This window comes from Clarias gariepinus, chromosome 21, assembly GCF_024256425.1.
Source record: "Clarias gariepinus isolate MV-2021 ecotype Netherlands chromosome 21, CGAR_prim_01v2, whole genome shotgun sequence".
NCBI lineage: Eukaryota > Metazoa > Chordata > Actinopteri > Siluriformes > Clariidae > Clarias > Clarias gariepinus.
Genome location: NC_071120.1, coordinates 26,049,292 through 26,064,175, shown reverse-complemented (window position 1 = coordinate 26,064,175; position 14,884 = coordinate 26,049,292). Strand labels below are relative to the sequence as shown.

At 37.6% G+C, this 14,884-nt stretch overlaps 1 protein-coding gene across 1 annotated transcript in view; it reads right to left on the bottom strand.

Moving 5' to 3' along the window:
* Nucleotides 1–9,584: 9,584 nt before the first annotated feature.
* The window catches only part of susd2 (sushi domain containing 2), a 37,458-nt gene continuing 32,158 nt past the window's right edge, over nt 9,585–14,884 (bottom strand). Inside the window, exon 15 of the mRNA XM_053480432.1 lies at nt 9,585–10,209. Coding sequence (XP_053336407.1) covers nt 10,149–10,209 — 61 coding nt within the window. The 3' untranslated portion in view covers nt 9,585–10,148. The remainder of the gene's footprint in view (nt 10,210–14,884) is intronic.

The following is a 14,884-nucleotide window of genomic DNA, read 5'->3' as shown; positions in this document are numbered from 1 at the left end:
AGCTAATATGAGAGGATTCCAAAGAAAATTCCTGAACAAGATATGTTTATTTTAATTTAACTAGCTAGCTAAACTGAGAGGTTTCCTGAGAGGATGCATTTCTACTGTTAGCGATAACTAGCTAGCTAACCTGAGAGGATTTAATTGCTGTTTAAAGTAATCTTAAAGACTTTTGGTCAAATTCATAAACGTTCAAAACAACTTCTAGCTAGTCAGCACATTCTAACATTTTAATATTTCTTAACAGATTTGTAATCACATTGGTAATATTAAGGCTAAATACTAATGCTAACTAGCTAAAGAGAATGGGATGGGAGGACAGAAAAAATGTAAGAGAGGACAGACAGAAAAAGAAATAGATGAAAACCAATGATAGCAGGAAAGAAATGGAGACGAGGAATGGAGAGACTATTAATAGACAATCAGATAAGAGAGTTCAAAAGGTAAAAGATGAGAAACATAGATTAAAAAAAAGTGAGATAGGGAGAAAAATAGAAACAGGACAAGAAACAAAAGGGGCCAGGGGTACTGCAGGGAAAACGAAACAGAAAATGTTGAGGAAAAAGACATAGAATGACAGGAAGAAATCAGATGAGATGGAATGGAGAAAGGTAAAGACTGAGAGAGAAAAAAGAAAAAGGAAACATTAAACTGATAATAATAAAAGGGGAAAAGGACAGATGGGAGGAAACAGTAGTATGGATTCTGGGCAGCTGTTTTTTTTGTAATTGTTAAATCTTTGTTAACCTGTAATTATACAAATAAATATATTATAGGAGTATAAATATATTAAAACTTAACATTTATATAAAATAAACCTTAAACATTCACATAAAACTCTTGAAGTACTTGTAAATAATTATTAACCAACTTGTAAAATATCATTAACTAACAGAAAAAGGTTAATTTCTGTTGAATCACATACACAATTAAAAATGAGAGAGTTTATTATAAATTATCATAAATATGTTTTTGGGAAACAGCTCTAACTCTTAACATATCTGGCCTTTTTACGCTGACAAATCTGGCCTACATCCATTTTATTTGCATGTTAGAATCTGATTGTCTCTTGTTCACTGCCGGACCAAAAGAAGTCGCCATTTGAAGTTAAGCAAATACTTCAGTCTTTGACTGGATGATTACTGCAGTGATTAATATGTTTCAGCTGAAACAATTCTTTTAACCCTAACTGATACAGTAAATAACTTCTTATGACTTAAACAGCCACGACAGAAGACATATCCTGTGGTCATTAAAAAGATGTTACTGTAATTCAGAAAGGTTAAATTACAAAGAAAACAACTAGGGAGGTTGCTGAAATGATTTGTTTAGGAACAACACATTATAAACACATTATAAAACCTTATTTAAAAAAACATATATTAAAACATTATAAAATTGCTGAACTGTCAGATTCATGGGTGAAATGGATTAAAGGGCTATGTATAATACACACCTATAATGCAATAAGAACTCATTGGAGTTTAGTTGGATTGGAACTAAACACCTGCATACCCATTAGAAAACTACTTGTTAGTGAGACTCATCAAAAAAGAAGGCTTCAGTTTGCTAGGGAGCATAAAGATTGGATTATGGAGAAAAGGAAAAAAGGTCATGTGGTCTCACCTTGGATGGAAGAGCATGAGGCGATGCACCCATCATGCCTAGCGGCCATTACACAAGCCTGTGGGAGCAGTGTTAGGATCTGGGGCCGCTTCAGTTGTTAAGGTCTAGACTCAGCAATGTTATGTGGCAATAAAATGGAGTCAGCTGACGACCTGAATGTACTGAATGACCAGGTTATTCCAGAGCCTGACCTTAATTAAACCTAATGAACGTTTCTGGGGTGTGCTGGAGAAGACTTTAAAGAGTGGTTTGAGTCTCCCGCCACCTACACAAGATCTTGGTCGAATTTTAATGCAACTGTGAACAAAAATAAGTATTGTGACATTGCATGAAGTAGATCAAAGCTACAGGTTTGAAAAGTACATTCATATGTATATTATCAAGGACAAGGTCAATATTACAGTTGCATCATCATAAAATGTCATTTTCATTCATCTAAATTTACCCCTAAAACATTCTTAAAAATGATACTTAAATTGAATGTATTAAATATTTGTTCTTGAAAAAATGGATCCTATCCTGTCTGAACAGTGAGGCATTCAAGAGGTGGCTTTTCGGGAAAACACCAATGATGTCTGTGGTAAAAGCTGTAAATCAAAAAGATGCAATGAATAAACGAAACTTCAGCCAAACATAATTTTGGGGTAGTCCCCGGAAAAAAAAAATAAAAATAGATCTGGAAAAAAGCTATAATTCCAATTTGAAGCATGTGTAGCATCCGCAGACTGGAAGATGTCTTTAGTGTGGATCGGAATAAATGATAACGTACTGTAGCGGGTGCTTGTTCCAGCATGTGTGTGTGTATTTGGATGGTGTTATTTGATGACATCATCTTGTCACTGGTGTTTGAAACCAAACATAACAGGAGCTAATGGAAATACAAACACGCGTTCTTAAGTTGCCCTAATATTCGTAAAACATCTGGATGGAACGATAACCAAAAAGTGAAAGAGAGAGAGAACGTTCTTGGTTCTTTGTGGCAACCGCAGAAGGTTCCCGACTCTGCCAAGAGCCATTTACTCCATTTTCCTCCATTATAGAGGAACATGAGCGCTCGTGTGAAGCTCCACTCTTGAAGCCCAAGCCCACAACTGAATGAAACCAGAGAGAATGGACAGATGGGTCAGATAAAAGCAAACCAAATCCAAAAAGTGTTTGCAGGACAAATGATGGGGTACAAAGGCTAAGATGATAGCGTCACACAAACCACACCAAAGAAAACCAAATTTTAGCTCTGGGTCACATTGGTTTTGATTTTGATTTTTTATTTTTTTTTGTTCCAAGCCCGTTTTTGTTAAAGAATCCATTTGACAAAACCTTAAATGGGCACAATGTTTCACTTTAACCAAATGTAACTGATCAGATAAAAAGTGTTTGGTGTTGAAAATTCTTGGACTGGAGTTTTGAGGTATTTTTGATCATTTTTAATCTCGATACAAGGATGCAATGGTGAATGCAATCTGTTACTGAAATCCTGTTAATGATAAAAATTACATCTTGGTGTGATGGGACTCAGATATGTCCCAGCAACATGTACAGTATATGATGGTGATGTTCCAGACCAGTATTAGCTTTTGCTATCGGTTCCATGCTTACTTAAGAAAACCTGAATTAGTATTTGTTTATTACAATTACTTACTACATTTTGCCATTTAACTATATGTTAACTGCGTCACAGGTGTTCTGACTATCATTAATTACACTAACTGTCGGTTGCAGCATGAGTGAAAGTACTGTAGGTCTGTACGGCTGCGGTACTGAGGAGAGATCAGATGCCTGCCAAAACCCACATTCACAACCAGTCACCAAAGCACTTTCAGCAAGAAAAAATCTGATAACCTTATGTCGTCTTAAACAACACTTTGTCTCATAAGCACTTAGACTTGCTTCTAAGTTGTTTTGATCTGCCTTTGAACTGATGGTGAATCCCAAATCCCTCTCTAACTCTGGATCAAGTGGTGATATGTTGATATGTTGATATTCTAAAGCGGAATAAGTGGAAATATAAAGTAAATCTCGAGAATTTCTCAGGACGGTCCATCACTTCAATGGTTTATTCTCCTCACCCTTCGGCAAAAGTTTACTTTCATTCCTGTTAATTACACTAACTGTCGTTTGCCAGTTCGACCAGTCACAGTTAGTTAGTTCCACCAGTGGACGAGGGGTTAGCTAACCCTAACCCTATGTCTTGGTGGAGCAAAATAACTGTATTATTAACTGTAAACATTATATATTAATAATATATAATGTTTGTGGGAACTGACCATGACCTCATAACAGTCGTGTTGATATTCAGTACAACACCACTCCTTCTCAAGTTATATATAATAATAATAATAATACCGTTTAATTAAAATATTTAGCTTTAATTATTATGAATTTTATCATTTTCTGTTTATTATTATTTTCATAATCGTTAATAATTATAATTATTAGCATATTAAAATTTTTTTAGCAACAAGCCTATTGAGATGATGTTTTTTTTATATTAATCTGAGTGTTACCACCGGGAGACAAGTTCAGGGTGTGTGATCTTAATCGAGAATGCCGTCCTACAGTATTTCAGATCAGACAGGCAGCTTGCAACGTCTCACTCACACCGAGGATGAAAGCGAGGGAAAAACCCCAGAGTTAAAGGTGACTTTGAGGATACTTTTGTTCTTTAAGCGGTCCATTAGACGTAATCGTCATCGAGGCCCGGGTGCCGTTACGCGCAGGGGCATGAAGAGAGCAGGTAAAAAAAACCAGAGTAGATTTTCAGGGGGATTCTGGGAAGAAGCCACATCAGTCAGGACGATCAGCACTCACGTACGAACCACCATCTTACGCCGAGTTTTAATGTGTTTACTAGAGATTATTACACATATCCAAACGGGACGAGGCCTACGGGTATGTATTTTAGCGTGTGTCGCCGATCCAGAGTGAGGATCAAAGCGAAACGTGCAGGCTTTGTGGCTGAGAGCTGGAGCGTGACGAGTGTTAAGTGCAGAGATTTCACTGGCGAGCTTCTGAGAGGAGAAGTGTTTGTGTTGGCAGGAGAGACTCAGCGGGGTTCAGAGGAAAAAGCGGCATGATGGGGAGGCGCATGAGGGAGCGCAGGAATAAGATAAGACCTAAATTGAATTAATAAGCCAAAGATCACATGTCAAGTTCAAGCACAGTTAACAATAAGAAATGTGGAAAAACTCAAGAGAGAGAAAGAGAGATATAGTTCAGTGATCGAACAAGTGAGTGAGTGTGTGTGTGTGTGTGTGTGTGTGTGCGCGCGAGATGGAGCTTCAGGTTTTTCTTTTTAAAGAATAAAATGAAATGCAAACAGCTGGAGCAGGTCTGAAATCCATTTTGGTTTAAGAAGCAGTGAAGTGAACATGAACACATGCACATTTTCACAAAGTTTGACTTCACAGATTTTGAAATCCTCGTCATGAAATCCTCAAAGAGGTTGAAAACCATATGTGATTGTTTTAAAAAATGTTTCTCCTAATCTGAACAAGCACTGCTTACCCTTTTGTCCAAACTGAAAGCCATCTTTTAAAAACATGTTTGGGGATTTGTGAATGTTTGCAGTGATCCCTTACTTTTTTCCACATCACTGAAATACTGAAAAACCCACCCGTCTAATACTGTGTAGGTCCACTTGCTCCACCAAAACAACTCTGACTTATCAAGGCCTGGACTCCACTAGACCTTGAAGGTGTGCTGTGTTATCTGGCCCCAAGTCATCAGCAGCAGATCCTTTAATTCCTGTAATTTGCGAGATGGTGCCTCCATGGATCAGACTTGTTTCTCCAGCACATCCCACAGACGCTCGATATGATCAAGATATAGGGAATTTGGAGGCTGAGTCAACACCGCGAACCACTTTATGTTATGTTCCTCAAACCATTCTTGAACCATTTCTGCAGTGTGTTAGGACACATTATCCTGCTGAAAGAGACCACTGCCATCAGGAAACACTGTAACCATACTGTATTTAGGTAGATGGTGCGCGTAAATGTAACATCTACTTGAATGGCAGAACTTCAGAAACAGCAGAACATCACCCAGAGCATCACACCTCTTTCATTGGCTCACCTTTTTCCCCATAGCCAAGCCACCTTCTTCCATTGCTCCCTGGTCTAATAGCTCTTCTGTGGGATTGGACCAGATGGGCTAGCCGTTACTCTCCACATGCAGCTGTGAGCCTTGACCATGCTTGACCCTGTCACTGATTCATCAGTTCTCCCTCCTTAGATCATGTTTGGTTGAAGCATCCTGGGAACACACCATGAAGACCTGCTGCTTTGGAGTTGCCCAGTCGTCTAGCCATCACGATTCAGCACTTGCCCAAATCGCTTAAATCCTTATTGTTGCCCATTTTTCCTACTTTAAACACATCAACTTGAAAAACACACTTTTCGCAACATTCTTTCGCACCCAATAACAGGTGCCACTGAAATGAGATAATCAATGACATCATTTACTAACACCTGTAATAATTGCCAAAAAATAACATAAAAAAAAAATCATGATCCTGTAAAGAGCGCTTTGTTTTAAGGTTAATGAAAGGAGAACTTTTGTGCCACACTAAGGAGTTTTTCCTATAACAGCGTTCTGGTGTGTTTAATTCCCTACGTAAAGGAGAAAAAACAGCTGGAACATCAGCAACATTAAGTCAATTTTTTGTTATTATTCAGAAGGTAAAGTTTTGATTTCTTAACTTCAGATGTTGGTAAAGAAGGATTTTTTTTTTCATTGAGCTACACTTTTAATAACCGTGAACAACTTCCTAAAAGGTCAACACACTTAGCCCGGGGGGGGGGGGGGGGGGGGGTTGTTCTTCTACAGAAACACGATAACATGATCTTTCCTTTCTTCTCTCTCTCTCTCTATTTCTCTCTCAGCACATTTCAAGGCAAAAATGTTTCATAACTGAATTTCCTGAATTACAAAGATCACTTCCAGGTTTGTGTTTATAAAAGCCATGTTTTCCACCAACCTGCAACCAATTCATATCCGCCTTTATTTATTTCTTTTTACCTGGTTATTACAAAGTCAAAGTAGGATCTTTGATTGTGCAGAAGAACAGATCATGGTTCTGAGAATAAAACCTCCCTTTATTTCTCTATATAATCTCCTGCTACACTGATTCACTTATCCCAGTGTTGATTGGATACCATCAAGGCAGAAAGTTTTCTTAGTACTTCGGAGCCATGAACTCGTTCCACTTGCTGAATGTTCACGGGAACGACTTCTGTGGGCTCCGAGCCACCTCGACCGGGATCGTAATTTACGGATGTACAGCTTTCTTTAAAACGTTTGCACTGTTTAAATGTTTTACTGCGGCTAAGTGTCTCGACCGTTACTGTGCTTAAAGTCTTTTGTGAATGTCAATCACTTTCACACCTTCATGCTCCAGTAATTTCATCACAAGTCCCGGTTTGACTTGAACACTCGCACTTTGCTACGGCTTTTACTGCTGTCATGGATGGAATCAAAAGTTTACGACTCTTTTAGACTCCATCGTTCTTTCATCCTGGTTTATTGATCGAAATATTTTCATAAAAAAACATAAAAAACACTTGAGACTTGGGTGAGACCCAGATACACAGGCTTTAACACACCAACCTGCACCCTTCTGTGTGTGTGTGTGTGTGTGATCTGATTTGAGCAAATACGTGTGTGAGGGGAATTTTCCTCCGCAGGCCGAAACAGCGGCGCTAATTACACCTGAGCCGCTCGGATCGCTCCCACAGAGAGATGAAACGCTCCTCCTTCATCCCTCACTCAGCATCAAGCTGGACGCAACTCGCTAAACTGCTCACTGCTTTAGATCCGAGCACACACTCACTCTCTCTCTCTCTCTCTCTCTCACACAAACATACACACACATGAAGACATTATGACTTGTGTTAAAACAGCAGATGAAAGGTCGTCTAATCTTATGTACATACTGTATACACTCCTCTATCTCAGTGCACTAATGGAGAGTCAGGACGATAAAAAAAAAACTCCAGAAACATCTGGGAGCGGTTATTCACTCACACACACACACACACACACACACACACACACACTCACACACACACACACTTGGCTTGGCTAATAGATACAAGATTGCACAGCTGGCAGCAGTAAACCCACTTCACCCTGCTCTCGCGCGCTCTCTCTCTCTCTTGTTTTTTCAGTTGTATCTTTCTGCATCTCCTTTTCTCATCCTTATTCTTCTCTTTCGCATTCTGTTCCTCTTCACTTTCCATCCCAATTTTCTTTCTTTTCATCTTTTCTCTTCGCTTTTAAAACTTTTTTTCTCCATCCCTTTTCTCTTAGTCTCAACTTTCTCTCTATTTCTTCTTTTTTCTCTCTTCTTCTTCTTCTGATCTTCTTTCTTTCCCTCGTTCTTTTATCCCCCTCTCCGTCTTCGCCTCTCCTCCATTCTCTTGCTCTCACTATTTGTCTTTGTCCTCTAACACATATTTCCCTCTTTGTCTCTCTCTCTTTTCCCGTCATGTCCACTTTCCATCTTTTGTTTCCCTGCATGTTCTCTCAGCACCTCTCTCTTCTTTCATTTCTCATTTTCTTTTTTTTACATTTTTCTCCGATTTGTCTTTTCCTAGTTTTTCATCCTTCCTAGCATCCCAGTATTTCCTTTCATCTTTCTCTCTCTTCCTTTTGCTCATCCTCTTCTGCCATCCTTCTTTCGCTCTTTTCCTTCTCTTTTTTATCAGCCAGTTCTTTCTTCCTTATTTTAACTTGCTTCACTCTATCGCTCTGTAGTATCATTCTTGTGTCATTCTTTTTTTTCTTCATCTGTATATATTTTCATAATTCTCTCTCTTTCGCTGAACATTTCTTTTTTTTTATTACATCCTCTGTTCAGATTTTTTCAGTCTCTTGTTTTGTTTCTCTTTCTTTCTTCCTGTTTCTCTGCCACACAACTTCAAATGCTGTGTGTCCGGCAGTCCAGACAATTCTAATTTAAGCAGATCACTCTCTCTCTCTCTCACACACACACACACACACACTCACACACACACACACACACACAAAATATCACTCCATCGCCTTCTAATCGTTGCGTATCCCCTTTCTCCCTTCAAGGCAGTGCATTTTAAACACTGCAGATTCACAGATACACTCGCATCCAAATCTGTCTTTATCTCATCCAGCCGTTACTCGACAAATTTACAGATTTAATAACATTACTCGAATAAAATTCCTCCACTCTGCACTCATGTCGCTCCCAATCTGCATCTTCAACCCGACTGAAATCCAACAATGATTTGCCTGATTCCCAAAATTCACAAAGAAATTCCGTCCTGAACTCTCTTATCCTGAACACCCGAGACGGCAGCGTCTGTATAGGACACGTTATTACCGTACAACACACCCGCTTCATCAAAAGCTGTCATGTGATGTTTACTGACCCTTAGCTAAGAATTCTGACTTTTCTCTTAAAATGCTTTTTTTTATCGAAATTCTGATGTTAAACTCAGAATTCTGTCTTTTCTCTCAAAGTGTTAAATTTTCTCTCAGAATTCGTACTTTTCTTTTAAAATTCTGGCTTTTTTTCCCTTTAAATGTAGACTTTAAACTGAATTCTAACTTTTTTCTCAGAATGTTTTTTTATATTAGAATTTTGATGTCAAACAAAGAATTCTGACTTTTCCCATCAGAATTTCCACTTTACTCTTTTTTCTCACAATTCTAACAATAAATAAAAAATATTCTAGCTGTCTTTCTGTCTTTCTCTCAAAATGTTGACTTTAAACTGATTATTCTGACTTTTTCCTCAGGATTTTGACAATTTTCTTACAATTTTGACTTTTTTCTTAAAGTGTTGCCTTAAAACTCAGAATTCTGACTTCTTTCATATTTCAAAGATATTCCTTTGGATATGTTATACAGTACCTTTATACTGTATACATCTGTTTTCATGTTTATGTAAAAACAATAAACAGGGTCGAGAAAAAGCCGGATACATTTTTTAAAATTATTTTATTTAAATTTATTTAGAAATAATTTGGAGAAATATTTTCTTTTTCATTAAGCAGGATTTCACACCAAATATGCCATGGTGTGAAATACATGTTTTTAATCTGCAGCATTTAAAATCTTGAGCACCTGATTTTAAAGATGAGGAACTTTCACAACACAAATACTGACGACACCTTTTCATTTAAATTCAGCAATCATTTATATGATTAAATGAACATAACTAGGTATTAGCTGTTAGTACATCTTCAAATAATTCTGTCCATCCCTAATTGTTCCTTCATGCAGTTATTATATTTATATCCTTCAGACACAATACTAGACTATAACTAAAGTTTTAAAGGATCGATCCTGAGTGACGTTAGCCCTGGAGTGAGAAGGCACTGCTACACTGTAAATGCAGCGCAAAGCAAAGTTTAAACACCCGTCCGCTAAGTGTTAATACTGACAGTGCAAAATCAGGATTTTTAAAACACATTTAGTGCACTGTTGCATTTTAAAACCTCACATTATAAAGGAGTGTTAGTTAGTGCAGCTGCTGAGGAGGTTCACGGATCGCCAGCGTCGTGCTGATAAACCACCCTGTTTTCTCTCTCCTTCAGTCTTTCTCTGGAAAAGAAACACAAAAACAAAACTCAATTCTCATCATCGAACACAAGGAGAATAGATGTGATGTCAAGCCTTAAAATAAAAAGCGATGATACAGAAGGTAGACATGTACAGTACAGTAGGAAGCCAGACAGGTATGGGGACAGGTTGGTAGATAGATAGACAGACGTGTAGACACTGTGGTTACTGTAAGTACAGTAGTTACAGAATAACAAAGATAGGAAGACGGGTAGGTTTAGGGAAGTGTGGGGAGACAAGTACAGTTAAGAGATTTAGGGAAGTGGACATGTAGAAGGAAGACAGGTAGGGAAGCAGACAAGTAGTAGACAGGTAGGGAGCCATGTACTGTAGGGCAGGTTGGAAGAGTGTGCTTATTATTATTATTATTATTATTAATTATTATTATTTTTTAATGAATTTCTTTCATTTTTGTGAAGCTGCTTTAAGACAATGACCATTGTTAAAAGCGCTATATAAATAAAATTGATTTGAATTGAATTGTGCTGATTTCTTAAATAAATTATCACTGACATACTGCACTATAAATAAAAGGGTTGATGATTAATAGAACAATTCTGAAAGAGAAACAGAAACCTCTGCTGTAGGGTTCTTTATAGAACATACGGTATAGTCTAAGGCCTCAAAGAAACACAATAAAAACATGCACCTCGTCCTAGAATCCGGGACGAATACTACGGTTTTTTTTTTCTTTAAAACAATTAAGTTGTGAGATGAAAGTTTGCCTGATCCACACTTTTCCAGTACGACAACCATGATGGATGTCATGATAACATCAAAACCACAAAATAAAAATAACCAGCTCTGAAATCACCCGGGTTGTGGTTTTAAGGTTTATAATCGCAGACATTAAAGTGATCTCCAACTGACCGAATCGTATTGAAATCAGACTCGCCCCTAATCAGCCTCTCACAACCAAAAACACACAACGGAAAAGTGGATCGCGTGACACGAAACACCTCTGAAATATGCCGATGCTGGAGTTCTGTATCCGCCGGCGTAGACGGCAAGCTCGCCTTCGGTTCATGACTCATCACTCATAAATAATGGCACTCTTCACCTGCAGAGGTTATTTTACTTTCAGGTTATGAAGTGATGAAGTTTATGAGCGTGATCTCAACACAATCAGTGCTTTTACTTTCTGCAAGTGTTCACCAGCTTTGGCTGTTTGACATATGGTTCTTACACTCACTCTGGACATTCTGGACGTTCGTTTACACTAGTGGCCACTGCACAACTACACTTCGTGGTCATTAGTTAAATCACTTTATCACAAACCACTTTGAATAAATCACTTTTAAGCATATTTGCACCGCACAAGACACTTTAAATATGTGGATTGCACAACCCTGGACATTACCGTTTTTTTTTTTTTTACCATTTATTCTAACTTCATTCAACTTCAAAAATATATATATAAATCTATACCTACTTTGTACAGCTGTTTTCTTTTTGTTCTATATTTCTTCATATATTTTCTATATTGTGTATTTTGTTGTGCAGTTATTTTATTTTAATTTTATATTTATTTCTTATTTATAGTCTTTTATTTTAAGGTCACGAGCAGTTGTCTAAGCAGTTCACTACATATCGTACTGTGTATGACTGTGTATGTGACAAATAAAATTAGAATTAGAATTTTGAATTTGAGATCCTACCCCAACACGACCCTTTGTGTAAGTGCATTATTCTAGCCAATCAGAATACAGGAAATGGGACGCCCCTACAAAGAAAAAATAAATAAATAAATAAATAAAAAGTCTAAACTGTGTTCGCCTGGTCCATCAGCTGGCTGAATACTTATTCAAGGATCCATATACATACATATACAGTGCCGTGAAAAAGTATTTGCCCCCTTCCTGAATTTGCATATTTATCACACGTAAATGATTGCGATCAAACAAACTTTAATATTACACAATACAAAATGGAGTTTTTAAATGATGATTTATTCTGTTAAGGAACGAAATGTGAAAAAGTAAAAAGTAGAAAGAAGAGGTCAATACTTTTTCACAGCACTGTACTGTATACTGCCTGGCCAAAAATAAAAGTGGGTAAAAATGACTGAAGATTAAGAACTCTCCAACACATTGTCGAAACATGAAAAGATGAAAGGAGATCAATGGAGATCACTTGGTGAAGTCGTGTTGTAAAAAAACAGAGTTACATTTAATAGTGTAAGTGTGAGCATTTCCATACACACACAATGTGATGAGAACTCACGAGACTTGGACTAAACAGCTGGATGTTTATAAGAAAAGCACTTGTTATTGAGACTCATCAGAAATAAAGGCTTCAGTTTGCTGGGGAGAATAAAGACTGGACTTTGGAGCGATGGGAAAACATCGTGTGGTCTGATGCGTCCAGATCGAGCCTATTCCAGAGCGACGGGCGCGTCACTGTAAGAAGGGAAGCGCATGCAATTCGCATAAATTAACCATAAATCACAACCCGTGCTTGTAAAATGAGGAATGTCTTTACTGCTGCAGATTTATGAATATGACTACAGATTTGTGATTCTATTATTTATGATGTATCTTTAATCTACTGTAGCTACTTTAACATGCTGATTCCTGCTTCTGTTGTCTCTCTGAGGCTAAACTACGGCAAAATATCCCCCTAGTTCAGGTTGAGCTTTTTACACTGTAGAGAAGCCGAATTGATTTACAGCCGATAATAATCTGCTCCTTTGTAAGGGATTCAAAAGCAAAATAATCAATTGAGTTATTTGTAAAGACAAAAACAAATAACAGTTGTAAAGACACCTGTGACCCCACAATCAGCCAAAGCCTAAGTAGATACATGGGGTATCAATGATGCTAAGAATGGTGAAGAATCAGCCCAGAACTACATGGGAGGAGCTGGTCAATGCCGTGAAGAGAGCTGGGACCATCGTTTCCAAGGCCACTATCAGTAATACACTAAGACGTCATGGTTCAAAATCTTGCATCGTACAGAAGGTTCCCCTGCTTAAGTCAGCCCATGTCCAGGCCCGTTTGCCAGGGACCATCTGGATGATCCAGAGGAGTCATGGGAGAAAGTCCTGTGGTCAGATGAGACCAAAGTAGAACTTTTTGGTCTTAACTCCATTCGCTGTGTTTGGAGGAAGAAGAATGATGAGTATCATCCCAATAATACCATACCTACAGTGAAGCATGGGGCTGGAAGCATCATGCTCTGGGGGTGTTTTTCTGCACAGGGGACAGGACGACTGCACTGTATTAAGGAGAGGATAAACGGGGTCATGTATTGTGACATATTGGGCTAAAACCTCCTTCCCTCAGTCAGAGCATTAAGGATGGGTCGTGGCAGGTCTTCCAACATGACAATGACCCAAAGCACACAGCCAGAAAAACCAAGAAGTGGCTCCGTAAGAAGTATATGGACTATTTAAAAGCAAAAAAAACTGGTGATCAAATACTTATTTGAGTAATTCACAAATAAATTGGTAAAAAATCATACAATGTGATTTACGGATTTTTCTTTTTAGATTCTGTCTCTCACAGTGGAAATGCACCTATGCTGAAAATTGTAGGCCCCTCCAAGATTTCTAAGTAAGAGAACTTACAAAATCACAGGGTGATCAAATACTTATTGACCTCACTATATACACACACATACACATATACACATACATATTTATTTAATCAGGTTCAATCTGGTTTCTATGACAACACTTATTAACTGAAATTAAAGCACTCGTATAAATAAGCATCAACAGTAAATATTCAAGTGTGTGTGTGTGTGTGTGTGTGTGTGTTTACGAGTTAATGACTTTACTCAGTTGTGGTAAGTGGGACTTGGGCTTGCTAAGGCATGCTGGGAAACTCAATACCTGGAAAGTACCAGAGCGTCTGGGATAAGAAAAGCACGACATGCACACACACGTGCACACACAGACTGTAAGAGTAAGTGTACAGAGTACGTACAGACACAGTACTGACACAATACATTTACACATTACCATCACACACACACACACACACACAATAACTCTAGGTAAAACCAACTCTATTGAGTTCATTGAAAACGTGACTATACATTCATCTCTTATTGTTATGTACACACTAGAGACGGGAATCACTAAGCATCACTCGATTCGATATTATCACGATACCTCGGTGCCGATTCGATTTGTATTGCGATGTTGTAATTATCACGATTTTATAAATATCTTGATGTAATTTTGTTAGAATTCTAAACAAACAGAAAATAATTCGATCCTATGCTGTGTGCAAACATTTATAAATTAAAAATTAAAATAAAAAAATCGATTTAGGACTCAGTGTGACTATACATCAATTGCCACACTAAAAGAATTATGATACATACGTAACTACTGTACATTTGGTGCATAATACAGGGAGGAGAGGAACTAACACTGACTATTCCTACATTACTTCACACTTTGATGTCAAAGTTTTGTTTTTTGTTTTGTTTTGGTAAATTTTGTACGTACTGATGATAGTTTCAGTATAATGATTCATGTTTTAGGAGGGTTTATTACTAATACTTTTTATTACATACATTAATCAGTCATAACTGATAAGCCCAATAAGGTGTGGGTTCAATGATATGTATATAATAAAACATAGACTATTAATAATTTTCACATTGTCGTTCTTTGTACAAATAAAATCCATCTGAAAATGAAAAT